The sequence below is a fragment of the Protopterus annectens genome, chromosome 9.part0 (genome assembly GCF_019279795.1).
Source record: "Protopterus annectens isolate FY-2018-M chromosome 9.part0, PAN1.0, whole genome shotgun sequence".
NCBI lineage: Eukaryota > Metazoa > Chordata > Ceratodontiformes > Protopteridae > Protopterus > Protopterus annectens.
This window is the reverse complement of record NC_056743.1, coordinates 1751465070-1751492254: the sequence shown is the minus strand read 5'-3', so window position 1 is coordinate 1751492254 and position 27185 is coordinate 1751465070. Positions and strand designations below refer to the sequence as shown.

The 27185-nt window shown below is 40.4% G+C and overlaps 1 protein-coding gene across 8 annotated transcripts in view; it reads left to right on the top strand.

The window, feature by feature from the left end:
• Nucleotides 1-27185, top strand: part of DOCK6 (dedicator of cytokinesis 6) — a 2991519-nt gene that overhangs the window by 2866651 nt on the left and 97683 nt on the right. For all 8 annotated transcript variants that reach the window (XM_044084603.1, XM_044084600.1, XM_044084599.1 and 5 more), the window contains one exon: nucleotides 4323-4466. In XM_044084603.1, the coding sequence (XP_043940538.1) occupies nucleotides 4323-4466 (144 nt within the window). The remainder of the gene's footprint in view (nucleotides 1-4322; nucleotides 4467-27185) is intronic.

The window sequence follows — 27185 nt, the reverse complement described above, 5'->3', positions numbered from 1 at the left end:
TCATTCAGCTCAAATACCAGTAAACTTCAGAAGGCATGCCATTTATGTGTGGTTCACCAAGATTTGAACAACGTGTGCATCACTTCAGATGTTAAAAAATCCTAACCATCAACCTCACAAATGAGTTTACAACACAACCAGGAATGTGCAAGTTATTTCACCATAATCACTGCCCTTCTGTAGCTCATCTGTTACTATTCAAACATCATCTCAGAGCACTTAAACTTGAACTCTACCTCAGTCCTATCACAGTACCTAATAATGGTATTTAAGACCTTCTCTATCACTGCTTCAAACTGTGGAACGCACCCCATTGTCATACAATCTAATATCATCACTTTCAGAAAAGCACTAATCTCTACATTCCTGTGCATGTGCATTGTCATTTGTATCTCTCATAACAGAATATATACTTTCTCAGTCCATCTCTCTTCATAACGCTGTACACCAACATACACAATTGTCCCTAAATCCGTGCATGTGCACATGCCACACTTGTGCATCACAACATTTTACCTTCTTTACCCAATCTGCATAAACATGATATTACTTTAGTAGGCTTCACATAATAAATATTTACAGAATATGCTCTTCACTATATATGGTTTTCCATATCACTGCTGCAGTATTTATCATCTCTAGGATCTCCTGCCAAGGATAGCCAATGTCCGGTCAGTATACTAAAGCTTTTATTACCTAGGAACATCATACATCAGATGTATGCTCACTGTGAAAGTGTAAGGCGTAAAGGTGACATATGGACACTTCCAACCCAGAACTTTGTTGCCACCAGTCCAAATGCCATTGTCATATGTTGGTCTGAATGCCCTTCAGTTTTGTAGTTCTACTGAGTCTGTCTTCAAGATAGGTACCCCACTAAGATTTCTTTCTAGTCTGTTTTTCAGTGGTATGCATATCATCCAAGAAAGAGAGAGATTAATGTGGGAGGTAGATTCCCCCCATAGGTACCACCATGGTAGGTGCCTGTTTTGTTTACGTGCATCTCACAACCATTCTGTGTTCCACTTGTCATGCTTTTGTAGCCAAGACTTCATGTAGCAGTCCTTCTTTCCTTTCCATCTGTCTTGAGAAACCAACACCTCGATTAGTTGGCTGAAGGTACCATGACAGAATCCACTTGCCCCAAGATACAGCCATCACACAAGAAGTGGGCCAAGAAATCTAGACCTGAGCCTACTGCTGTCCAGCCTCCTCCGGGCACCTCTCGAGGTGAATGAAGACCTGGAGGACAGTCTGGTATTGTCATCAGTTATTTCTGCTGCAACCTACTCAGAGGCTGCCACAGAGTCTACTTCTCGTGCATCCTCAGAGGCCTTACAAACATCTGCTGCAGATGTTGAGGAGAAACCATAAGTGGGGCCTAAAGTGATTCCTCCTATCCTAGTTAAGGAAGAGGTACTGGGTACCTTGATCGAATCCAGGCAAGGGTCCAAACCATCCTGTTTTGTCAGGGTGGATGTCCCCGTAAAGAAAAGACAGGAGTCTAATCATGTGGTGTCAGCTGCCAGGGATCCACAAAGGAAATGATAGGACTTCACTTAAGGCTTGTTCACTGCTTTGATGGCTTTAAATCCTCCTCAGAGGGTTTCTGTTCCTGCACTTTTGGTCCTGTACCCCCTAAATGGGCAAGGGACCCTGAGTTCTTGGAAGAAGATTCTGGCTCTGATGCTGAGTCAGAGGAAGAGGAATCTGTCAGTCCTGATTCTCATGTGAAGTCATTGTCCTTTGATGGAATATTTCAAATGTGATTGCTCTCAGATATTAAACATCAAGAAAAGGTATTATGAGTTGTTATAAATGTACTCTCTTATACCTTCTGCCATCCCTCCTGTGGTGCCTACTCTAGTGGATACCTTCTCTACTGCTTCCTTGGCACCTGACTCCCAGCCTACAGCCTCTAAGAAGCCTGACAGGTTCTATAAGGTGGCAGATGCCTGCAAGATCTTGAACAGATGCCCTTCGTGTGATGCAGCAGTGATGTCTGTGTCTATTGGTAAGCCTTCTGGGCTGTTGCCCTCTTCTAAGCTCCTTCCCTCAGACAAGTACTGTAGAGCTATGGAGAGGATTGGTAAGAAAGTCTACACTTCTGCTACTTCAGCCTTTCAGGCTATAAATTACCAGACCAACATGACAAGATACAGTTTGTCTCTTCTTTGTCAGATTGGAAAGATTCTCTCTGACATTCCTGACTCTGATGGTAAGGCTTCAGCTCTTTACTTACAAGGTTCCACTCCTCAGGTTGCCCGTCACTCCATAATGTGCAGCTATGATGCATTGGATGGCCTCCTGTATGGCTGTTGCCTCTGGCTGTGTGATGAGGTGCTTTTCCTGGCTTTGCCTTCAAGTCTTGCCAGATGATATTCAAGCAAAACTCCTGGATGCTCCTCTGGGTAACCAAGTCTTGTTTGGCACTGCTGTGGCAGAACTCTTTAAGGCCTTGCAGGATCTGGGTTAGGTCATGAAAGATTTGAATGACTTCGTTGTTTCTCCTATTCCCAAGTTTCAGAGGAACTGTCCTAGTAAGACTTCCTTTTTGTGTAGACTGCCTATACAGTCTTCCAAGTGTAAGAAGGCTCCTAGGCGTGTGTTTTCTGATAAGCCTACTCAAATCCCTAGGCCTCAAAAACAGTCCTTTTCTGACAAGTCTGCAGCCATCTAACTTTCTACTCTCCCTTCCTCTAGGCCACGTTCCCTTGTCCCTCAGGCTCTCTCGGTCTCTCCCAGTTTGGCAAAAGATCATAGCAGACTCTTGGGTTCTATCCATTATTAGGCAGGTTACTATGTTGCATGGAAAACCCATCCCCCCTCCTCCGATATTCCTCAACCTCATGCAGAACAACTTCCTAATTTTCCCGGGTATTACAGGATTTGTTAGATAAGGGTACCTACCATTCAGCCGGTTCTACAGACTGAGATGGGTCTAGGGTTTTATTCCAGAATGTTTCTGGCCCTTAGGACACTTCAGTTCTTGTTTGGGAGTGTTCATATGTCACCTTCATGCCTTACACTTGCGCATGGACCATACGTCTGATGTATAATGCTCCTAGGTCATAAAGGCTTTTGTATACTGGCCATATATTGGGCTATCCTTGGCAGGAGATCCCAGAAGTGATGAATACTGCAACAATGAAAAGTACATCAACTGTTATGGTAAGATTTTACACAACTGTAGTTTCTGTTAAGAAATATAAACCAAAACAAAAATGAACTTTAAACTCCAGATAGTGGATGATGACTTACATAATTTACATGGATTCATGTCAATAAAGCAAATCTAAAAATAACAAGGCCCGCCAAAAAATGATGAAATCCAGTATGTCTGCAAGAACAGAAAAATGTGCCACTAATCCACACTCCCTTTACTGATGTATGCTGTCTTTATAGGCAGACAGCTGTGAGGAACTTGGCAAGTTCCTGAGCTGCACCTGTATTGCTAAGACTAACAGTGTTTGTTTTCAGTTTATGCGACATTTTTATGTTGTACCAATAACATTTAAGAAAGCATTTCTTGTTAATTGTACATCGGCCTGGAAGTGAATGTTAAAATAGTTGTCATTAAAGTTGTATGCTTTCTTTAGTTCTTCTGTAAGACATACCTGATGAGTGTCTCTGGATTCAAGTTTTTACCATATTTTACTCCAGCTAAGTTCTGGCTGAAAGTGGACCCTTGAAGGCATTACTTGTACCTAAAAACTGCTCTTTTAGAATTTTAAACTTTCTTAAAAGAAACATAAAACTTTCCAGTGGTAGAATGCTAAATGAGTATTGCAGCCTTCAGTATGTGTACATCTTAGGTTCATAGGTTACTACTAGGCTAACTGCCCTTGTGGGTTATTTTAAGCCTAGCTGGTTACCCCACATGAGAATCAAATCCTATACCTTGTGTCTGTAAGGTAACCATCTTAACCATTTTGCCAACTTCCCATAAATTAACATAATTGTAATTAAGTTATAGCTAAGTTGGTAATTTGTTGCACTGTATTACTGCCACAGATGTAGAGTTGGGGGAAGTGGCATAATGGTTAAGGTGTTTACCTTACAGACACGAGGTGTAACCATGGCTATTCCTAGAAAGGCACGCAGGAAACGTTAGCTTAGTAATCGTTTTTAAACTGTGAACTAGATTACTTGCATATAGTGTGGCACATGCTACATTAACATCATTGAGGCAGTGTGTGCCATGAAAGAGTATCTTGGTCAAAGGCACTGTTTCTAAATCTAGAATAAATGAAGTAGTGGGAAAAATCAGTACTGAGCAGTACAAACTCAAAATAACCACTTATCCTTAAACTTGTTTGCAGATCATTTTGATTCCTATAGAAGTGGCCATTGAAGATATGCAGAAGAAGACCCAAGAATTGGCATTCGCCACCCACCAGGATCCAGCTGATGCCAAGATGTTACAGATGGTGCTGCAAGGATGTGTTGGTACCACTGTGAACCAGGTAAAAAAGGTGTACTCCACAAGCACTAATTTTGCTGTGTAAGAAAAGTGTGTATAGGGGAGAGGGAAGTTAATGCATAAATGTTATGAAATTCAGGAAGAGCTAGCAAAACCTTTGCTCCTTCCTTGTTAAGTTTTTAAAGATTAAATGGCTTAAGATAAGTAGATAAATGAAATAAAATGCAATTATCTATCTCATTTCAGCCTACCTGCTATACCAGTGGAAGCATGGAGGTGCTTAGGAGAAATGGAATTTTTAACCAGATTGCTTAATGAAATTTTGGAAAGTCAGAGGATGCCTGAGGAGTGGAGAAAAAGTGTTTTGGTACCTATCTTTAAAAATAAGGGTGATGTGCAGAGCTGCAGTAACTACAGAGGGATAAAATTGATCAGTCACAGCTTGAAGTTATGGGAAAGAGTAGTGGAAGCTAGGTTAAGAAGGGAGGTGATGATCAGTGATCAGCAGTATGGTTTCATGCCAGGAAAGAGCACTACAGATGCAATATTTGCTCTGAGAGTGTTGTTGGAGAAATACAGAGAAGGTCAGAAGGAGTTGCATTGTGTCTTTGTGGACTTAGAGAAAGCAAATGACAGGGTGCCTAGAGAGGAGTTGTGGTACTGTATGAGGAAGTCAGGAGTGGCAGAGAAGTATGCAAGAGTGGTACAGGATATGTACAAGGGTAGTGTGACAGTGGTGGGGACTGCGGTGGGAGTGACAGATACGTGTAAGGTAAAGGTGGGATTACATCAAGGATCAGCTCTGAGCCCTTTCTTATTTGCAGTGGTGATGGACAGGTTGACAGATGAGATTAGACAGGAGGCCCCGTGGACTATGATGTTTGCAGATGACATTGTGATATATAGCGAGTGTAAGGACCAGGTTGAGGAGACCCTGGAGAGGTGGAGATATGCTTTAGAGAGGAGAGGAATGAAGGTCAGCAGGGCTAAAACAGAATATTTGTGTGTAAATGAGAGGGAGGGTAGAGGAATGGTGAGGATGCAGGGAGTAGAGTTGGTAAAGGTGGATGAGTTTAAGTACTTGGGATCAATAGTTCAGAGTAATGGTGAGTGTGGAAGAGAGGTGAAGAAGAGAGTACAGGCAGGGTGGAATGGGTGGAGAAGAGTGTCAGGAGTGATTTGTGACAGACAGGTACCAATAAGAGTGAAAGGGAAGGTCTACAAGAGGGTAGTGAGACCAGCTATGTTATATGAGTTGGAGACGGTAGCATTGACGAAAAGCCAGGAATCAGAGCTGGATGTGGCAGAGTTAACGATGTTAAGATTTGCACTGGGTGTGACTAGGATGGACAGGATTAGGAATCAGTATATTAGAGGGTCAGCTCAAGTTGGACAGTTTGGAGACAAAGCAAGACAGGCGAGATTGCGTTGGTTTGGACATGTGCTGAGGAGGGATGCTGGGTATATAGAGAAAAGGATGCTAAGGATGGAGCTGCCAGGTAAGAGGAAAAGAGGAAGGCCTAAGATGAGGTTTATGGATGTGGTGAGAGAGGACATGCAGGCGGTTGGTGTGTAAGAGCATGATACAGAGGACAGGAAGAAATGGAGACAGATGATCCACTGTGGCGACCCCTAACGGGAACAGCCGAAAGAAGATGATGATTTCAGCCTACCTGCTGTTCCTCTAGTGCTGGGGTAAATGTATATAACCAGTCCCCCACCCCTTTCCCTGCCGCACAAACACTAGTGGTGAGGATTGCAGGAAATGTTGCTTTTCCATAGGGACAGTAGGTAATAAACATGAAGAAAATATCTGTCATAGTTTTGTGCATGTTTGTTCTACCTGTGTGCCAACACTTACTAAATGCTTGCAGGAGAAGCTTTAGGGATATGAGCTACTGAGGTTAATAGAAGAAAGCAAGCAAAATTTCTGTGAAAGGCAGTGAACCTTTATTTTGGATGATGATGTGATAATAACTAGGTGCCGTCTTTTATTTGTGTGTCACATTTTTAGTTTAAATACCCTTCCTTTAAAATGGGTTAAGACACAGTGCAGTACATGTTGCACCTAACTGTACCAAAGGATCTGTTACTTGTTTAAGAGCAAAAAAGCAAGCTGTTACAAAGGGGATACTGCCAGACCAGCTATTTGGAATTCTGTAAGTAATTATATGTCATTGGTGACTATCGAAATGATTTGTGTAAGAAGATTGTGTTACAACTGTATTAGAACCATATGATGTTCTTCATCTCACATTGCTGCAGTCATAACTTATGGGTAGTCCGCTGTCCTCGGTCGGCCCGAATACCAAAGTATTAGGCTGACGTCGGTCATGGGCGCTCAGATCTGACATCAGAGCATCAGGGTATTAAAGCACATGACCGACGTCATATCCTCAGTCTTTTTTGCCGCATGGTCCGATGCAGAAGCAGCGTTTGCAAGTGCCGTTCTGAAATTTTCGTATTCTGAGTTTCAGACCGATACCAAGTGGGGCTAAGTACCCCGTTGGGGAATATTTTTGTTTTTTCTTGCCTCAGTTAATTCCGGATGTCAGAAAAAGTGAATAATTGTATTTCTTGTGGGAAACAGATACCGCATAGGGATTACCACTCTCTTTGTATTCCTTGTTTGGGACCTGAGCACGACGTAGTCGGGTGTCGCTTTTGTGCTAGGTTTAATAAGCGCACCATTAAACGTAGGTTAGATTGCGCTAGGCTTGTCTTCGGTAAGCGGTGTAATTATAATATGCCGTCGGATCCTCCGGCGCCGCTACGCAAGAAGCGCAAAGAAAAATCTTTAAAGTCCAGGCAGGATGAGTCGTCCGTTCCGGACGCCGGTTCTTTAGAAACTACGGTGGAATCTGTGGATCCAGCCGAGGTTTCAGTTGAGTCTCAGGGGGAGGCTTTAATTTTGCAAGATGTGGCATCTCAGGAGTCAGGTCAGGCTGAGGGGGCCTCTCAGGTTGCTGTTCAAGGTGGTTAGGCCTTCTCCTTCTGTCTCTAAAGCTCCTTCCAAAGTCATGCCTGGTTTGCCTTCCACAGGTGTCAGTCCTAGTTCTGCAGGTTCTGTACCTAAAAAACACATGCTTAAAATGGCAGAAGATTTAATTTCTTTAATCAGAGGTTCTATGCCCCCTCCTGATAAGAGGCCTAGGGTGGAGCCAGAGGTGGAAAGTTTGGAGCAGGCTTCAGATTACTCAGAGTCTTCGGCTGAAGACATTCAGGATTTTCCTCCTTATTCTGATTCAGACGCAGAGGATTCCACTCCTTCTGCTTCTCCTCCAGAGGATTTTTCTTTTTCAGAAACCCTGCATTCTATGAGGGAGCATTTTAAATGGGAAGGTCAGGATTTCTCAGATTCCCGAAAGAGGCTTAGGGAATTTTTGTTTTTACCACAGCATAGGCCCTTGGCTATACCTCCTGTTTTGGATGTTGTTCAAGACGTTTTCTCCGAGGCTTCCCTTAATCCAGACTCTTTGCCTCCTGCGCCAGTTAAGCCAGACAGGTATTACAGAGTGCCTGAGGCTCATAAATATTTGTATAAGAGTCCAAGGGCTGACCCAGAAACCATTAGTCAGGGACCTAAGGGTGTCAGGGCTTCTGTTGTAAAGAATCCAGTTCCTATGGATAAAGATGCTAGAGCTTTGGATAGATGGGGTAAGAAAGTGTATACCTCTTCCACTTTAGCAATGAGGGCTTTGAATTGCCAGTTTCATATGTTGAAGTACCAGAATTTTCTCCTTACTCAGCTAAAATCTAAAATGGATGCTTTGGCAGAGGACATAGAGTGTAAGGAATTACAGGATTTGGTACATGCCTCTGAACAGGTGGGTAAGCATTCTTTGCAGTGTGGTTTCGATGCTTTACAGGCTTCTTCCAGGGTGGCTGCCACTGGTTCAGTTATTCGCAGGCACGCCTGGCTTAAGGATCAGAATTTGTCAGAGCATGTTAAAACTAGAATTTTGGATGCTCCTTTACAGTCTGAAGTTTTGTTTGGTTCTCCTGTGGAGTCTGTCTTGAAGAAAATGGAAGACAAGGCTAAGTCTATGCAGACTGTTAAAGATTTTTTGCAGGTGCAGCCTCCTAAGTTTAGCAGGAATTGGCCTACTAAGGGATGGGCTTATCCTTCTTCTGATTTACAGCCTAGGGGTGGATCTAGACGTGGTAGGGGCAGAGCTCAGAGTTCTTTCAGACCTAGAACATGGAGTTCACCTGCACAATCTACAGGTGAGGGCAGGGGCCAGTCCTTTCGTAAACAGGCCCAATGACCTGCATCTTCAGCTGCCAGATTCTTCTTGTCTGGCAGCTCCTTTGGGAGGAAAGTTGGCACTCTTCAAGCAAAACTGGCTATTAGTCACCCAGGATAAATGGGTGTTGGACATTATAGACCGAGGCTACAAGTTTTATTTCCATACATTGCCTCCTTTCAAAGGCATGCCAGACGTTCCTCCTCAGCAAAGGGTGGAGGCTCACAAGCAGATTTCTTTACTTCTTCAAATGGGGGCTATACAGCAGGTCCCTCTGTCAGAAGTGGGCCTAGGATTTTATTCTCGCCTGTTTCTAGTACCAAAGAAAGGAAACACTTGGAGGCCGATTTTGGATTTATCTATCCTCAACACATACCTGGACATTCCAAAATTCAAAATGTTGACGTTGCAACAACTTCTACCTCTGTTGGGCAAAGATCACTGGATGGTAACTCTGGATCTCAAAGAGGCTTATCTTCATGTTCCTATCAGGCCCAGTTGCAGGAGATACCTGCGTTTTCGGGCTGGGACTTTACATTATCAGTTCTCTGCATTGCCCTTTGGCTTATCTACTGCGCCCAGGGTGTTCACAAAGGTTCTGGCTCCAGTGATAGCCTTCTTAAGGTTAAGAGGAATACAAATTTATCCTTATTTGGATGATTGCCTGATTCTTGCTCAAGACAAGTACGAACTTCTTCATCATCTACAGTATGTGATGGCAGTGTTAAGGTGCCTAGGGTATTCTGTGAACAAAACAAAGTCCAGTCTAGTACCCTCTCAGGAAATGTGCTTTCTGGGTGTGAGACTGAATACAGCTTCCCAGATGGCCTTTTTGACCCCAGACAAGCAAAAGAACCTAACACTTTACTTCCATCAATTGTCTCTACGGTCCAGGCTGACTGCAAGGACGGTCCTTCAAGCCTTGGGGTTCATGGCATCTTGTATTCTGGTGCTTCCCAATGCCAAACTGCATATGAGGAAGCTACAATGGTATCTCAAAAATGTATGGACACAACACTGCCAAGATCTGGACACTGTCATTCAAATAATACCTTGCATTCAAAAGGAATTTTTGTGGTGGGCTCAGGAATGTCACCTAAACAAGGGACTCTCTGTGACCCGACCAGAGGCGAGTCAGATTCTAACGACAGATGCCTCGGACAAGGCTTGGGGAGCACACCTCAATTGAAAATGGGTTCAAGACACGTGGCCTGCCAGACTTCAACATTTACATATCAACTTGAAGGAGATGTTAGCAGTCCAATTTGCATTGATGGCTTTCAAGGATTTACTTCACCCAGGGCAAGTGTTGATTCAAACAGACAACACAACTGTCATGTGGTACATCAACAAGCAAGGGGGAACCCATTCGTACCCTCTTTGCAGGCAAGCAATGATTTTGTGGGAGACCGCTCTCAGTTTACACCTCAATCTTCAGGCAAGGTTTCTACCAGGAGCACAGAACTCCTTAGCAGATGTTTTGAGCAGACAGATAGTGGATCCCCACAAGTGGAAATTGGATCCTCATGTATTTCGAAAGTTGACAGTGATATGGGGAACTCCAGACATAGATCTGTTTGCTTCTCCACTAAATTTCCAGTTGCCAAAGTTTTGCACAAAAATGTTTCATCCCACAGCTTGGAAAGTGGATGCTCTATCATTCAGTTGGAGCAATCTTCACATCTATGCCTTTCCGCCTCTGCCTCTCCTCCCCAAGGTACTCTTGAAGGTCAGACAAGACAAGCCCTCCATGATTCTAATAGCTCCAGATTGGCCTCGACAGCACTGGTACCCTCTGCTGAGAAGTTTAGTATGGGAACCTCCATGGCCTTTGCCTTCGATTCCGCACCTTTTGTCTCAGGAGGGCAATCATTTCCTCAATGTCAGGATTCAGTCCCTGCATCTAACAGCCTGGCGTATTCTGTTCTAGAACCTGGAGGGTCGCAGCTTCCAGAACAAGTTTTGAATGTTATTTTGGAGGCCAGAAGGCCTAGTACAAGGAAAGTTTATGCTGATAAATGGAGGAGATTTTTAATTTGGAGCAAAACAAAGAGCTTTGATGTTTCCAGGCCTGATTTAAGTGTTTCTCTTCAATGTCTTACAGAATTATTAGACAAGGGTTTGTCTTTCTCCTCTATAAAAGTTCATGCTGCAGCCATTTCTGCTCACTATGACTGTGACCTACCATTATTCTCTCATCCTTTGTTTAAGCAATTTCTTAGAGGGCAAAGAACATAAGACCCCCACGTAGAGCTCCTACTCCTGCCTGGGATCTCAATTTTGTGTTGGAAAAACTTACTTTACCTCCTTTTGAACCTGCAGCTACATCTGAGTTAAAGTTTTTGTCTTGGAAGACTGCTTTTTTGTTGGCCATTACATCTGCTAGAAGGGTTTCTGAATTACAGGCTCTTATGGCAGTTGAACCCTTCCTAATTTTTCATAAGGATAGGGTATCTCTGCGTACTAACCCTACTTTTATGCCTAAAGTGGTTTCAAATGTGGCCTTGAACCAATCAATTCATTTGCCTACTTTTTATGCAGATCCCCAAAATAAAGGGGAGAAAATTTTGCACACTTTGGATATTCACAGGCAGTTGCATTATTATTTGAGCAAGACTAAAGGGTTCAGACAGTCTCAGCAGTTGTTTGTTTCTTTTGCTTTGGGTTCTCAGGGGAAACCTGTTTCAAAACAAACTATTTCTAAGTGGATTGGCCTTTGTATTGCTTTTTGTTATTCTCATCATGGTAAGGAGATTCCAGCTGGAATCAGACCTCACTCCACTAGGGCTACTGCCACTTCTATTGCTTTTTTAAGGGGAGTAGCTACTAAAGATATTTTGGAAGCAGCTACTTGGAGTTCAGTGCATACTTTTTCTAAACATTACCATCTTCCTCTTTATTCCAAATCTAGGGCTGGATTTGCCACTGCAATCTTACAGGGCATTTTGGCAGCTCCCAATGCTTTATGATTTTGCCAGCCTCCCTTTACCTCTGCTTTGGGATTCTACCCATAAGTTATGACTGCAGCAATGTGAGATGAAGAACATAGTACAGTTTTGTACCTACCATAAATGTAGATGTTCGAAGATCCACATTGCTGCAGTCCAATTTACCCTCCTTCCTTCCCCTCTGTAGTTAGGAATGGTTGTATGGTTTGGGTGGTAGCTGCTATTTGTACATGCCTTTTAGGAAGTATTTTATTTTTGGCTGTGGCCTTTCTTTTTAGAGCCTTCTGACATCTGGAGCAAGAAAAGACTGAGGATATGACGTAGGTCATGCGCTTTAATACCCTGACGCTCTGATGTCAGATCTGAGCGCCCATGACCGACGTCAGCCTAATACTTTGGTATTCGGGCCGACCGAGGACAGCGGACTACCCATAAGTTATGACTGCAGCAATGTGGATCTTCAAACATCTACATTTATGGTAGGTACAAAACTGTACTTTATCCGTATATCAAACTGCTGGTACAGAAGTGTGTATTGAAAAGGGTTTGTAAAGTACTGAGCTTAAAAGTTTAACCACAGTGTACCCTACTGGAAAAGAACAGAAATGTACATGCACTATTGCAACTGTTTATATGTATATATTTTAACAATGGAAACTGGGATACAGGAGGTTAACTTCAGAAAAATAGCTAAAATTAAATTACTTCATGGCCACGCCATAAAAAGATGTTATCTTTCAGTTTCAGTGCTGCAGGAGACATAGTGTCTGTGCTGAGAAGTTTTCTGTGTTGTCTTGGAAGTGTGTTGTATTATGACTTCCAGGATCTGCATAGATCTGAGGAAAACCCCTTGTCTATGTATTTTCACAGGTGGATGATAAATGCTGCTAGCTTTTTCAGCAGTGGGGGGGGGGTTACCTGGGATAGAGTCAGATGACAAGAAATGGCATTCTGCAAGCTATATCATCAGTAATATTTGAGATATTAATTTAAGGAATCTCTGAGAGAGAGAGAGGGAGAGAGAGAGCATTCTGTATTCTGTCTTTGACCTGACAACATCAAGATCCACTCACCAAATCTGCTTTGCTACTCTAATTAAGTAGGTGTTCTAGGGTATAGTAATTCTCTTTGATATAGTCAGGAATATAGCAAAGCTTAGCTTATATATTTTCTTTATTTATTTGAGGCTGTCCTGTAATGTTGTTTTATATATTTCCTGTGATTTTGAACTCTGGTGTTACTGTAAATGTATATTTAGTATTGTCTTGTTCTTTTATGTTTTATTATTAAATATATTTAAACCTTTCATTGTGACTGGTCTGTCTAGAAATATTTAAGTTCTGAGAGTACTTGCATATTTATTTGGTGATACTGTGGGCCACTCCTAATAGTCTTGTTCTTGGTCAAACTACCATTTGTATTGACAGTAGCCTTACATAGTAAGACTGGACAACCCTTGCTAAGGGCCTTAAATAGCTGATAGATCTGGCTGATGGCAAGTTATAACTACCTTTTAGTCTGGGCAAAAGGGGGCATAGCTATTAAACCTGTGTCAGCCTTTCCCAGGTGTGTGTGTGTGTGTGTGTGTGTGTGTGTGTGTGTGTGTGTGTGTGTGTGTGTGTGTGTGTAAATCAAACCTCAAGAGTGTGTGTTATCAGCTACTTGGGCAGGGACACTAAGCACTGGTTGGACAAGAGAGAGAGTGTTGAAGGTCTTGGCTTGGCCACGCATTTGAGCTCTCAACTCTATAGCTGTGCCGGTGGGGAGGCTTACTGGGGATCTGGAGAAAGAGGGAGAAACCCGCCCTGGACTGACTGTGGTCTCTGTGTGCTCTTAAAGGAAATTACACTTGATGAAGAGAGCTACATCTGGTAATACTGTGTGTGTACCTATCATCCTCTCAATGTACGTCTCCCACTGGTACTAGTGGTTAAGATTGAGGCTCCTTGATTATTGGTCCAGTGGTGGGATGTCACACAAGCATAACTCTTTTAACGGTAGAACACAGAAAAAGCAGCATTATTCATATATATTTGGATTTGGACTGTAACAGTGCTACATGTCTTATGCTGTGCACTGCCCTCTGAATCCTCCTTCCTCCCCAGCCTTATTTTGAGACTTTAGTTTATAAAGGGAGCAGATATGTAATTCATAAATGTATCTAAAACTACTTTTACTATGGCCGTTTTAATAGACTAAATGCACATTCTGACCTGTCACTGTTGAAGTGACACTCCAACCCCATGTACAAAAATAGGAAAAGGAGTTGTCAATGGATGGATGAAGCTCTGATGCATTAAAATGGCTATGTTGCCATGAATCACTTTGTTGACTTTCTGTCACAAAATATGTTGGAGGGAATACAGTTTTAGATCACATAGTAAAACTAGTTGCTTGACCTGCTTGTTTCAGTCAGTTTTACACAGTAGTCATTTTTTAATATTTGACCGATGAAATGATTTTTTTTCCTTCTCTGACGGTTGGTTTACTAATGCACAGTTATCTGATATGGAGCTTCTTCACCAAGGACATCAATTCATGTAGAGTGGCTTGTCAAAAGCATTTCCCAAATTTGCACTTACCTCTGAGTTAGGTGCAATGCATATACTGTATAGGCAAAATGTTCCACATATCCTCTATTATAGAGTTTTACCTGTAGTGTTGATCCAGATTGACGTAAAGCAAGTTGGTGAACATTTGCTGATTTACAGTGTCACTGTCATTGAATCTCTGACAGTGTCAGCAAGGAAGTACCCAGGAGTTTTAGAATTGTATGCCATCTTCCAGAATGTAGCCCCCTTTCCCCACAAACATAGCCCCTGTCTCCAGGCATAGCTTTTTTTTTCCTAAATAGTATATCTTTTTGCATCTAACAAACTCCTGAAAAGCCATTTTAAACAAATATACAACTATAAGCCAGTTTATATGTGCCAGTTAAAAATAAATAAATTTTAGCATAACTCATTGCACCAAGTAAATCATCTTTAAAACCATATGCCATGGGATGCATAATGTATACCTGACTATACCAATGAGTTTCATTAAATTCAGATTGTGCTATTGGTAAATAATAGGGAACTGTTTTTTTTCTATGTAATTGTAAGTAATAGTTGAACAGATCATCCTAGCAGCTGCTCTTTAAGGGCGGATTCTTTTAGATAACTCTTGTAGTTGTTGTTCTTGCCTCTTAGACACTTTTCTTCATAATTAAAGTTTATTTTTTTTTACGTAAAACAAACAAACATGGAGTGAGGGAGGAATAGGGAAAGGAAACCTAAAATTGGGGAGGGGGGTAGCCAGTCAGGCAGATAAATTCTCATTTCTTTGTAGATGTGTCAACACGGCTTACTGAGCATTGAGCAATATAATGGTGGGAGCTTGGTATAATGGTTAAGGTTGAGTGGTGCAGCGGTTAGTGTTGTCACCTCACAAGAAGAGATTCTCTGGTTTCATTTTCTGCTGGGGTGCCTTTAGTGTGGAGTCTCCATATCCTCCCTGCATTTGTGTGGGTTTCCTCTGGGTGTTCTGGTTTCCTCCAACATTCCAAAGACGTACATCTGGAGCATTTCTCCCAGGGCCTCTGCTGAAAATGGGCTCTGTCCCAGTCGGACTTTCCCAGTAAACAAATGGTAAATAAAATAAAGGTGTTTACCTTACAGATAGGAGGTGCAGGATTTGATTCTTACATGCAGTAATTGGCTAGGCTTAAAATGTTCCATAAGGGCAGTTAGCTGAATACTAACTTATGAACCGTAGGTCTTTAACATTTCTCTAGACTAGCAGTACTTTCCCTTTGAGGCAAATGTGTTTGAGGTACAACAGCAATAGATTTTTGTATACCCACTAAATCTGACCAACAGGCTAACTCCACAGAAATAATTAGAATTAGGTCTATGAAAAAATATATGCCAAAAAGAATTGTCCAGTCCATAGCACGTAGACCATCTAGTAGATCGATCTTTACTGTACCTGGGCAGTACATTTTTTTGCTATCTAACAAACTATCCCCAGAATATGGTGACCTGTATAAAGGGAAGAGAGCTGGCACCTCGGCACCCGTAAAATAACTACTGCCAATCGTTAGTGGACCGGAGTTCCGCTGTGGCAACCCCTAACCGGGAAAAGCCGAAAGAAGAAGAATAAGAAATAATAGGACACTGATCTGTCTTTGCAGGTATGTTAGGATAATAATCTTACCCTTACTGTACAACAGGCTGCAGACAGGTGAAACCAGTCTCTGAGTACACCCTTAGGACAGCACTGGCACTTAACATGAGTTGCTTGAATAAACGTGGATTATTTGTTTTGTCAAAAAAAAAAGAGAGAATGTACAGCAGAATTCATATAAAAGCCCCATGAAGAGTGGAGGTAATAGCAGCTACTGGGGCCATCAAAATACAAGTCTCCATCACAAGGAGAGAAATCTCCCTCCCTGAAAATATTGTTCTTCTATCTTAAGGAATCTGTCAATGTGCTGACAGCATCCACTAATGCCTTTCAGAAAGATGACACTTTACATTGACATTACAACCTGTCAATATTTGATCCTTTTTAATTGCAGCAGGATTGTTCAGAGTTATTGAGCAAATGGTCCACATACATCTATCCATTATCAGCCGACCACCTGAAGTCCTAACTCTCCCTTGGCATACAGGTTATTTGCAGCCTTTCACAGTTCTAATTTTGCCTGTTCAGAGATGGTTTATTTATATAAATCTAGTATTTACTTTATCAAAGGGACCATCCTTAATAAGAACAAGAATTTCTCTTGCACCCTAACCTTTCCAGCTTCACCTAATCCATTAGCAGACAGTATCTTCTGTTTAGTTTTGTTCCAAGGGGCTTTAATAATCCATTGAGAAGCAGAAGCTGAATGTGTGTAGCTTGGAAGCAGTCAGGTGTAATCTCAAATGTATCAGTTGTAAATGACCAACCTTCCTACTCATTGTCATCAGCTTAGTACCTGCTCTTAGGTGAACTAAGTCCCAGCAATATTTAGACATGACCTGTCTTTCTATCGATGACACCTTTGGAAAGATGCACTATGATAGCATACAGTAGCTTGGGCATTGCTATCATTTTGTTATAGCGACCTCTTTGATCAGTGGACTAGCACCTACTAAAATAGCTCTGTGTAAGCATCCAGTGCATCCTGTCCATTTCAACAAGTACCTTATCCCTTATCTTTGTGACTGTAGGTCATAGATCAGTACTTCATGTACCATGTACTGTCTCTCATCCATTCTGTAGAGAAAGCCTGGTGTCATGTCAGACTCAAGAAACTCCCCGCCTGGGACTTGGTCACATTCCATCTAAAATTAGAGAGATTAGAAAATATGCTGTGTAGATATCCCCTGTTCTGATGGTGATGCAGTCATTTTCATCAGCAATACCCCTACCTTCCTCAGCATCTAATTCTCTAATGACATGTACTCCAACACTCTTTGGTTTCCATGGCTAAAACAAACAGAAGCTGTGAAAGGGGGCATCCACTCCTGTTTCCACTCTGCAAGACTATTGTCTCTTGGGCTTTGTACGCTCTCTGTGAACTATTTTCTGTAGCAGGCAACTGAGTAAATGTCAGAAAAATCCTACTAGGACAGCTGAACTTTATTTAGGGTTAATCAGAGTTTCTTTAATTGGTGGCAGGTGTGTACCCAAGAAAACTGAATGCTGTAATTAAATCAAAAGGTGCTTCAATAAAGTATTATTTTAAGGTTGTGCACACGCAACAAAGTATTAGTTTAAGGGTGTGCACACTTATGCAACCAGCTTATTGTAAGTTTTTTATTTTTTTATATTTTTCCCCTAACAGATTTGTTTTTCAATTGAATTGTACAGGTTATACGTCACATTAAAGGTGGGAAAAGTTTCGAAATGATTTATTGTGGTCTAATTTTTTATATTCAAAAAGCTGGCATTATATCAGTGGTGTGTACACTTTTTATATCCATTGTATATCTCTTGAATAAAGGTAATCCCATGACTGGATCCAGCAGATGCCTGACATGACCACTGTGAGACTGAACCTTTGCTATCTGTGCTCACATTTTTAACCTTAGAGGTGTAGTGGGTTTTTAAATCTTGCAGCATGTTGGCTTAAACTTCAGATAAAATAGGAAATATTTGAAGTCCAAATATTGTGTCTAGCACAAAGAGGATAATAAAGCCAGTTGCACACGTGTATCTTTAATTTGAAATACCCACTTTTTTCTAATCCCCCAACCAACTTTTAGCTCTACATTAAGGAGACACTTGAATACATTCCTCAGAATAGGCAGTGGGGCCTTTAATACCGAGTTAGTCTTTCAGACTTTCCCCAGACACTTCCTTTGTCTCATGCCGAATCCAAAGGAGCTGTGTTATTTGAGCCAGAAGTCTCAGTGACACCCCCAGGCAGATTAAAAATGCTCTTCACATGGGGCCTTTAAGGAAAAATTCCAAAGCTAAAACATCCAGCAAGCTATTCTATCCTGTATGCAGGGGGGCAAGCCCCCGTGCACCCCACACACCCCCTGCAACTTAAATATACCAACTCCGATATCGCACTACAGTGGAGTGAATGGCAAAGTTCCCATTTCACACTGTACAGCAATCCCCATTCACTACTTTCGAGATTCTAGTCCTCGGGATTTCGAGTCTCGAGGTTGTGGAATTTTGATATTCCGTAGTGAGCCCATTTTATATATATATATATATATATATATATATGTATATCTGAGATTTATCATAGTTGGGGAATGCTGCAAGGTACTGCAGTCTTGGAATTAGTGTATAATCCAGTGAAGTCACACATTGCTATTTGCACTTCTTAGTATTCATCCAGTGTGGGGCAGAGATCTGCTTTGATCCCTTACTGGGACCATTGCAATGTTTGTGCCACAAATTACTGTTCTTTAAGAAAATCAGTGAACCTTCATCACTTCTCCATCTGTTTCAGAGGCCTCCTAACTTAAACCCTGCTTCTTGTTGCTGACCTGCCATTTTAACAGGGAGGCCTCTATTTTCTGAGTTGAGAGAGTTTTGTGGAGCTCCCCTTTGTTGGCAGTTTTGAGGGATTGGCATGCAAATACAGCCTCTTTCATGTTCTGTTCATTAGACATTTTTCCTAGTGTAGGAAGCAAAGCTTCACAAAGTACCTGAGGAAAAATTGTATGCCTTTCTGTTTTAGGAGGTGCAACAAAGAGGGCAGATGCAGAAAGTCATTGTTGTGGACTTGTCTCATGTTGTACATTCATTTTCCCCTTGCCCAGGCCAGTCGCAGAATCTGCTTCTTCTCTCTCTCTAGGTGAGAATCCTTATAATACCAACATATGTGGGGGTGCAGCACAAAGGTTAGTTGACCATAGTGCCATGGGCATGGTAAGATGTCCTGCCCCAACATTGACAGATGCCAGTGCTGAAGAAACCCACAGATATCACAGCTCTTCACTACTTCTGCATGGCCAAATAATCTTATATTAACTCTTTCCCTTGTGTTCTCCAAGTTTTGTGAACATTATAGCAAGTTAGTATTCTACCTCCTTTTGAACATCTGTTTGATGTTCTGATTACAAAGCAAGCCCATTTATGACTGTAAGGGTGGTGTACTACACTTCAAGACTTCAGTCATTTTGTCTACCTCTATAATATTTAATTTAAGTCTATCAACTGCGTTTCATTAAACTTCTGAAGGCAGGTGAGGAGATTTTTCAGCAGTTGCTTTTGTTGGACTATTCAGTTCTGTTTTTCCCCCCAAACATCATTATTAAATTTTCACGTGAGACAAAGGCAGTCTTACATTTATATAAGTGAAAAACATACAAAATGATACCATTTTAGTTGCAGTTAACATCACAGACACCATTGAAACAACTGTAGTTGCAAACATTATACATCACTTATAAACCATCCAGTCATTGACAGTTGAGCATTCTGTGGCTCATTCAAATCCTGCCTCTTAAACCTCGTTCCTGTTCTACATAATTGTTCCCACAATTACCATTTTTTTCCTATGTAGTTTGCTCCTTCCCTTTTCTAAAGATCCCAATTCCAGTTGTTTATCTCTGTTACTATATTCACTACTACTAGTAAAGTTGGTCTAGACTTTGATTTCCATTTTCTAGTAATTGCTTTTTTGGCAGCCACCATAAATAGACTCAGCAAGGCTTTACTGTGTCTAGGAAATTCTGATTCTGTATCGTAGCTCAAAAAAAGTCATCTCCCCAGTCAGTCCAATCTGCTAACCCACCATCTCTGACAGAGCAGTCTGCAGGGACTCTCTAAAGTCTACCAGCTCATTACACTCCCAAAAAATATGCTGCCAGCTACCTCTTTCTTGCCTGTCACACCTCCAACATTTGCTATCCACCTGAAGAAAAAATCTTTGGAGTCTACTTGGGGTATAAACATACCTATGTAAACACTACCAGGCAAAGATCCTAAATCTTCTAGACTTTGTTGCATATTTGGGAAATATAACTATATCCCCCATTGTCTCTTTGTGAATTGGTTATCCAATCTCTCTTCCCAATCCTTTCTAATCTCCTCTGATTGATTCTTAAAATTATCATGCAATATTTTATACGCTTTACTAATTATTCCATTTTTAATGGCAGCTTCTGTTCTAGATTCTATTAAAAACTCTACCAGTGCTGGTCTTTCATCTAGGAGCCCTCTATTTCTTTCTCTGTCTATACTCTAATATCAATCCTTGATAGGGAAGGCAATCTCTAACCTGCAGTCCAAATACATTCTTGGCCTCTTCTCGTTGTATTACCTTTCCCTTTCCAGATATTTGCTCCCAGTACCTTCTGTCCTTTGCCAGTTTTCTCCAATAAATTCCAGCTCCCTCTTGCCTGTTATCTGTATCCCTGGCCACAGTCATCCCTGTTGGCAAAAATCTCTTTTCTCCAGTTCTGTTAGTAGTTGAGATAACATCTGATTCCTTCTTGTCAGTCTTGTTTCCTGCTTTAAGATTCAGAGATTTTGCAGTGCAGTGTTTATATAAGCATTAATCTTACTGTGGTGCATGGAGCGCTGTGATTTCTCTCCAGTACCGGGGTCAAAGACAACGTAGTTAAACGCTACTCTGGCATGAGACCCGCTATTAACAGTACTTAGAAAGGTGCTTAACAATTGTTAAGCACCTTTCTAAGCGCTGTTAATATTGGATCTCTCACTAGGCACCAAGTATTACCAGTGCTCACTAATGACTTTACTGGCTTTCAAAGCTGGTAAAACACTATGTGCTTTTTTTTTACCCAGTAACCAGTAGTACATGTAGCAGATAAAGAATTATGATCGGGTCTTCAGTTGTAACCTTCAGTTATATGTTGTCAAAATGGATGCCAAGATTCACTTCTCAAGTGAATTTCTTGGCATCCATGTCTGAAACACACAATGATATGGTTACCATCAGAGATGCCTTCTTTTGTCCTTTGGTCACATTTTAACTAAGAAGCTAGTTCATTCACCTGTTGGTTTAATTTCTTCTGCTTGTACCACTCCATTGTCATGACCTTATCCTGCAGCATGCTGCCCGTCTGTAGGAAGCATTCCTTTAGAACACAGAGTTACTCTATATAAAAAAAAAAAAAGATGTATATGAGAAGAAGAGCACAATTGTAGGTGCTAGGGTAGGATGGCTTAAGGGAGTTGTGCAGAGGTCATTTCTCCAGATGAGCAGTGAGTGGCAGAACAGCCTTGTATAAGAAGAAGGGCCAAACACATCAGTGGAATTCAAGAATTTTAGGGAAGTACCGTGACAACTGTGGTGGTCGTACTGCGGTAGCGTTGTCGCCTCACAGACGTTGCCCGTTCGATTCTCAGTTAGAGCATCTTCTGTGTAGCGACATGCTTGAATGTTAATTCCTTCGTTGAAGGTTGTACGTTAGGCCCGGTAAGCCAGTACGTAAAAATCTACTGCCAATCATTAGCGGGCAGGAGTTCCGCTGTGGCGACCCCTAACCTAGAAAAGCCGAAAGACACAAACTTGAGGAGTTTGTTATGGGGGATAAGATGCATTTTAAGCTAGATATGTAGCTTATCAGTTGAACTCAGTAAGGAAATGAGCACACTGTGAGGACTAGACAGAACTAATTTGCTATTATGATCTGTATTTGTGCATCTTTTACCACTGTTTGTAGGATTTGGATAATAGACCGTGTTCTGGTTTTGTCTTCTTCCCAGACTAATTTTTCTCTGTTTCACTAAAGACGTAGTTGGTAGGGTTAGAGGAAGTATTCCTGCTGAGTGAGGAATCCATTACTGGAGTGTATGCATCGCTGCTTCGGTTTTATTTTCCCCTGTATAATATCACGCATTTCTTCCCATGTCCCGTCACAAATACTTAACCATACTTACTTGTGCTGTGATTACCCCATACCTGTTTCTGCTTTTAGCTGCTAATTCAAATGTTTTATTTTCTACTCTCTCCCCTGGATTTTTTAAATATTTTCCTCAGCACCTACCAGTAACGATCATTGAACAAAAATTCTTCATTCAGAATGTTAGTGCTATCTGTTTCTGTGCATTTTCTCCTTTTCAGCTTATGTTCACTTTGACTTTGTTTTTTTCTTTCTTATTTTCACTTAAAATAGTATATATTTTTCACTTCTTGTCACGATGTATCTTTTGCTTGGAAATAAGACTGCTTTTTCTTCATCCTGCTTTCTCTAACATGCCCTGTAGCTGTCATAACCCTCAGCTGCATTTCTTTTTGACTTTACTGTCTTGGCCAGCCCTTGTGAAAACAGCACTGCCTATTTTGTCTTTTAGTCATCTTCATATTTTAGCTTTCTTGCCTTCACATTCTCTGATTTTACTTTACCTTCTCTTCTTCCATTCCCTGTCAGGGCATTCATGAGGTATTTCATATCCTTCAAATGAAAGCTAAAATTACAGTATTTTTGTTGAAATTAATGAGTGATTTATGTGTCCCTGTGTTATTTTAAGTTTCACAGCTGATAAGAAGCAGTCTAGTCACAAGGCTAAATTTCCATTTAGGGATGTAATAAACCATAACACCAACGCATGAGGAATTTGTGATATTTGCCAGATTCACTGATTAAAACTGTATCCATTGTTGCTAAGGGTCTGAATTTAGTTTTGGCTTGTAATGCATGCAGCTGTCTAGGCCTTTCATTCTGTTATGTGATAGTATCATGTGATGCCAAAAAGAAGGGAATGCCAGTTTTTGATGTCTTATTGATGGTGGTACAGGACATTGTACAGAGGGATGCACGTCTGGACTGTTGGATGAAAGGAATAGCTGAGTACTGAATATTGTTCATGGTAATATGCATTGTTTTCTAAATAAATATCTGCAAAACGTATAAAGTAGTCTGTTTATATTTTAGAAAATATATTTGTATCAGTCATGTAGTATTTTATTTGATAAAAAAAGTTCTGTATTTGAGGTTTTATAGTTATTTGCTTTTTTCTTATGTATATCAGAAGCTACATATTTAATATAGTTTTTAACACTGTTTTTATTTATGCGAGAAACAAACTATTACTACACAGGAATCACTGCCACTCATCAAGAATAAGTAGCATAAACCAAAGAAATACTTGTGGCAGAACACAGCAGGCAACCAAGTTTAAAATCTTCACAAAAACTTTAATCACGAAAGAAGGTGAGCGCTTTCACAAATATATGATTTGCTTCATCAGACCTTATAAATATATAACACATCACTTCCTTTTATACCATCAAAATTCAAATAACCCAATCAAAACCGATCATAACAATTAAAAACACAGTGCTAGTAAAACATAATAAGTCAACATTAAAACAATACATTTATTTCCTTAGCTTCCTGTCCTTAACCTGGCTGTGATGGCTATATGGTCATAGCCACAGACAGTGAAGCCATAAGGAATATAATACAGAAGAACTGGAAAATTCTTCAAACTGATGCTCATATAGCACAGTTAGTTGGGGAGAAACCATATGTGGTTTATAAGAACACCAAGAACCTCAAACGGAGGTTATGTTACCCAGTGAGAACATCCTCTTCTGAGGCTCCGTTTTTGAGTGAAGGATCTGTTAGCTGTGGTCAGTGTAATTTCTGTGAGTATTTATATATATATATATATATATATATATATATATATATATGTATATATATATATATATGTATATATATATATATGTATATAGAGATATATATAGATAGATGTATATATATGTATATATATATATATATATATATATATATATATATATATATATATATATATATATATATATATATATGGTTCCACTTCATATCATCGAATTTCAAATCATCGAAAACTAATTTCATCGAAAACTCATATCATTGAATCTCAAATCATTGAAAACTATGAAGCAACCACAAATAACATTTCACAAAGTTTTTACTACATTTATGCAGGGGGGCAAGCCCACCTGCACCCCCATGTGGGGGGCTCTGCCCCCCCCACACCCCCCGTAAATAAATATACCAACTCCAAGGTCACACTACAGTGGGGGAAAAAGGCAATTTCCTAACCCCACTGTAGTGCGACCTTGGAGTTGGTATATTTAATTACAGGGGTTGTGGGGGACGGAGCCCCCCATATGGGGGGGTGCTGGGGGGCTTGCCCCCCTGCATAAACATAGTAAACAGTGTCTGGGATGTTATTTTTAGTTGCTTTATAGTTTTCAATTATTTCAGATTCGATGATACGAGTTTTCGATGAAATGAGTTTTCGACGATTTGGTCTCGATGATTTGAAATTTGATGAAGTGATAATTCAATGATATGAAGTGGAACCATATATATATATATATATATATATATATATATATATACATGAGGGGACTGATTTCAAACATCCTGATACAGGCATAGATTATATTCTGCAAGCTAGATCCAATTGTAATAGTAGAAATCTTGTTTATTTGGCCCGCTGTATGCATTGTACTCCATTTTACATTGGGAAAACTAATAGACGCCTGAGAGAGACTATCAGGGACCACCTATATTGTTTGAAGAAAGGACATACTTATAGTGCATTAGCGAAGCACACCTTGGAGTTAGGATCTGTACAGCATTTTAAGTTCAGTGTATTAGAATTGACATCTGAAAATATTAGATTAGGTGATATTTCAAATACCACTGAAAATAAAGAACTTAGATGGATTATTAAATTTAGGTCTCATTTAGGTAAAGGTCTTAATGACCTTGTAGCCATCACAGCCAGGTTAAGGGACAGGAAACTAAGGAAATAAATGTGTTGTTTTAATGTTGACTCGTTATGTTTTAATAGTACTGTGTTTTTAATTGTTATGATGGGTTTTGATTGGGTTATTTGAATTTTGATGGTATAAAAGAAAGTGATGTGTTGTAGGTTTATAAGGTCTGTTGAAGCAAATCATATATTTGAGAAAGTGCTCACCTTCTTTCGTGATTAAAGCTTTTGTTAAGAATTTAAACTTGGTTACCTGCTGTGTTCTGCCACAAGTATTTCTTTGGTTTATGCTACTTATTCTTGACAAGTGGCAGTGATTCCTGTGTGGTAATAGTTTGTTTTTCACATTACTCGCTGTCTTATACCACAACGGAAGCATGGCAGAAGGACTCATTAATGGGAATAATAATGAACGCCTGACGCACACCTCTGGTATGTTTAGAGACTCTCTCAATCGTATTGTATGAATGAATGAGAATCCGTTATCTGAAGTGAATATTTTGAAACCATATAATGAAATTTTAGATTTGAAGGAAATCCAGCAGCTACGTGAAATTACACGAGCATTTGAGGACAATTTGTACCAATTCAAGCGGTTACAACTCACAGCGTCTACATTTGGAGGGATGTTATACTCTTAAAATCATACCTCGGGGACTTAGAGTACTAACCATGCCTACCTATGGTGATTCGCATCCTGATCTGCTTGCCAAATGGCAGCAAATAAACTTAGAGACAAGTTTTGCATATATGCGACTCCTGAATGATTACTTTTATTCTATTGAAGAGAATTTGGTAACAGAGAGAGAAAAAATCATGCTATGATATATAGGCTGCTTGGTTCTGAAAGAGCCGAGTCACATTTGAATGACTGTATATGGAGCATGTTAGACTCTATGAGCGTAAGCTCATACAACAAAAGAGGAATACAATTCAGCGTGATACTGCTGATTTTGAGAGGGGTTATGTATTTACATGGCTGAGAGAGGCTGATGTTCAGCTCGTTGTATCTAACAACCAGCGTAAAATAACACTGATTTCTGTCTCAAATGGGGGAGCCAATGTGATGAGAAAGGTGGATTCTCGGCTGATGCCTACCTCCCAATCGGTTGTCACCGTACAATCGCCAACTAATTGTGATAACGCCATCTATGAAACCCCAATGACTGAGGGCTCCAGAGCTCAAAATCCTCCAGTGACGGGAGGGGATGTCTCTGTACGAGAGACTGCTAATTCCAGCATGATACAGGGACCAGTGGTGAGACCGAAGACGACCATTTCAGCTTTACAATCGTTTTTTTCGCTTCCATTGCCCATCAGGGTGAAGCAAAAACAGTCCATGGGTTCTCCAGACAATCATGGGAGAACCAAGCGGAAGATGGAAGCACGAGGGAGCAACAATACGTTGAAGAAAATGTGGGCGACAACAGAAATAACTTGATTTGGAATATATCACACAGTTATCTTGCTACTTTTGAATATAATGTACTTAACAAAGGGTTATCTTTCATTCCTGCCCAGTCAGCGAGTGTAGTAGCTACCTTAATTGATTTTAAGTTAACTCTTAGGAATATTCAGTTGAAGCTAATATTAATGGCAACCAAGGAAATATTAATGCTGACATTCATGATGGTGACTTTGTGTTCAGGAAACCGAGTACTTTTAGTCAGCAATTTAATCCTGTACTGTAGACTTTTTATAAAGTTTATGAGATTGAATGCTATGAATATTTTGAACAGACTTGTCCCAAATACCATGGCAAGAAATTTGACAGTTGATGAGAGACTAGCTTTAAGATGTCTTGAAAATGATACTTCTGTGGTAATAAGGCCTGCAGATAAGGGAGGCATGATAGTTATGGATAATAATTTTTATTTCTCCTCTATGGATGAGATGCTACGAAATGTATCAGTATATAAGCAGATTACTATGTTATATATTGATGGCATTAAAGAAAGGGTTATGAATGACCTTATGGAGTATGTAATGGAAGAAGTGTTAAGTAAAGAATTATTCAGATATTTTGTTGTGGAACATCCCCTGATTCCAAGCTTACAGGGGTTACCCAAGATTCATAAAAATCCCACCAAACCCCCTTTCAGGTCTATTGTTGCTGGAGGGGGTTGGGTAACGGAGCCATTATCTATCTATGTGGACAAACAGTTCAAACCTGTTGTAGAAAAACATGAGTATATTTTGCAAGATACAAAACAATTATTGAAGGATTTGTATTGTTTTGTTATGAACATAATGTAGATGGAACTAAAATTTTGATGGCAACTTATGATGTAACTTCACTATTTACAGTAATCCCTAATGTAGAAGGCATAATGATGGTTAAGAATTTTTTAACACATCATGGTATTTACTCTGCAACACACGTTGAGC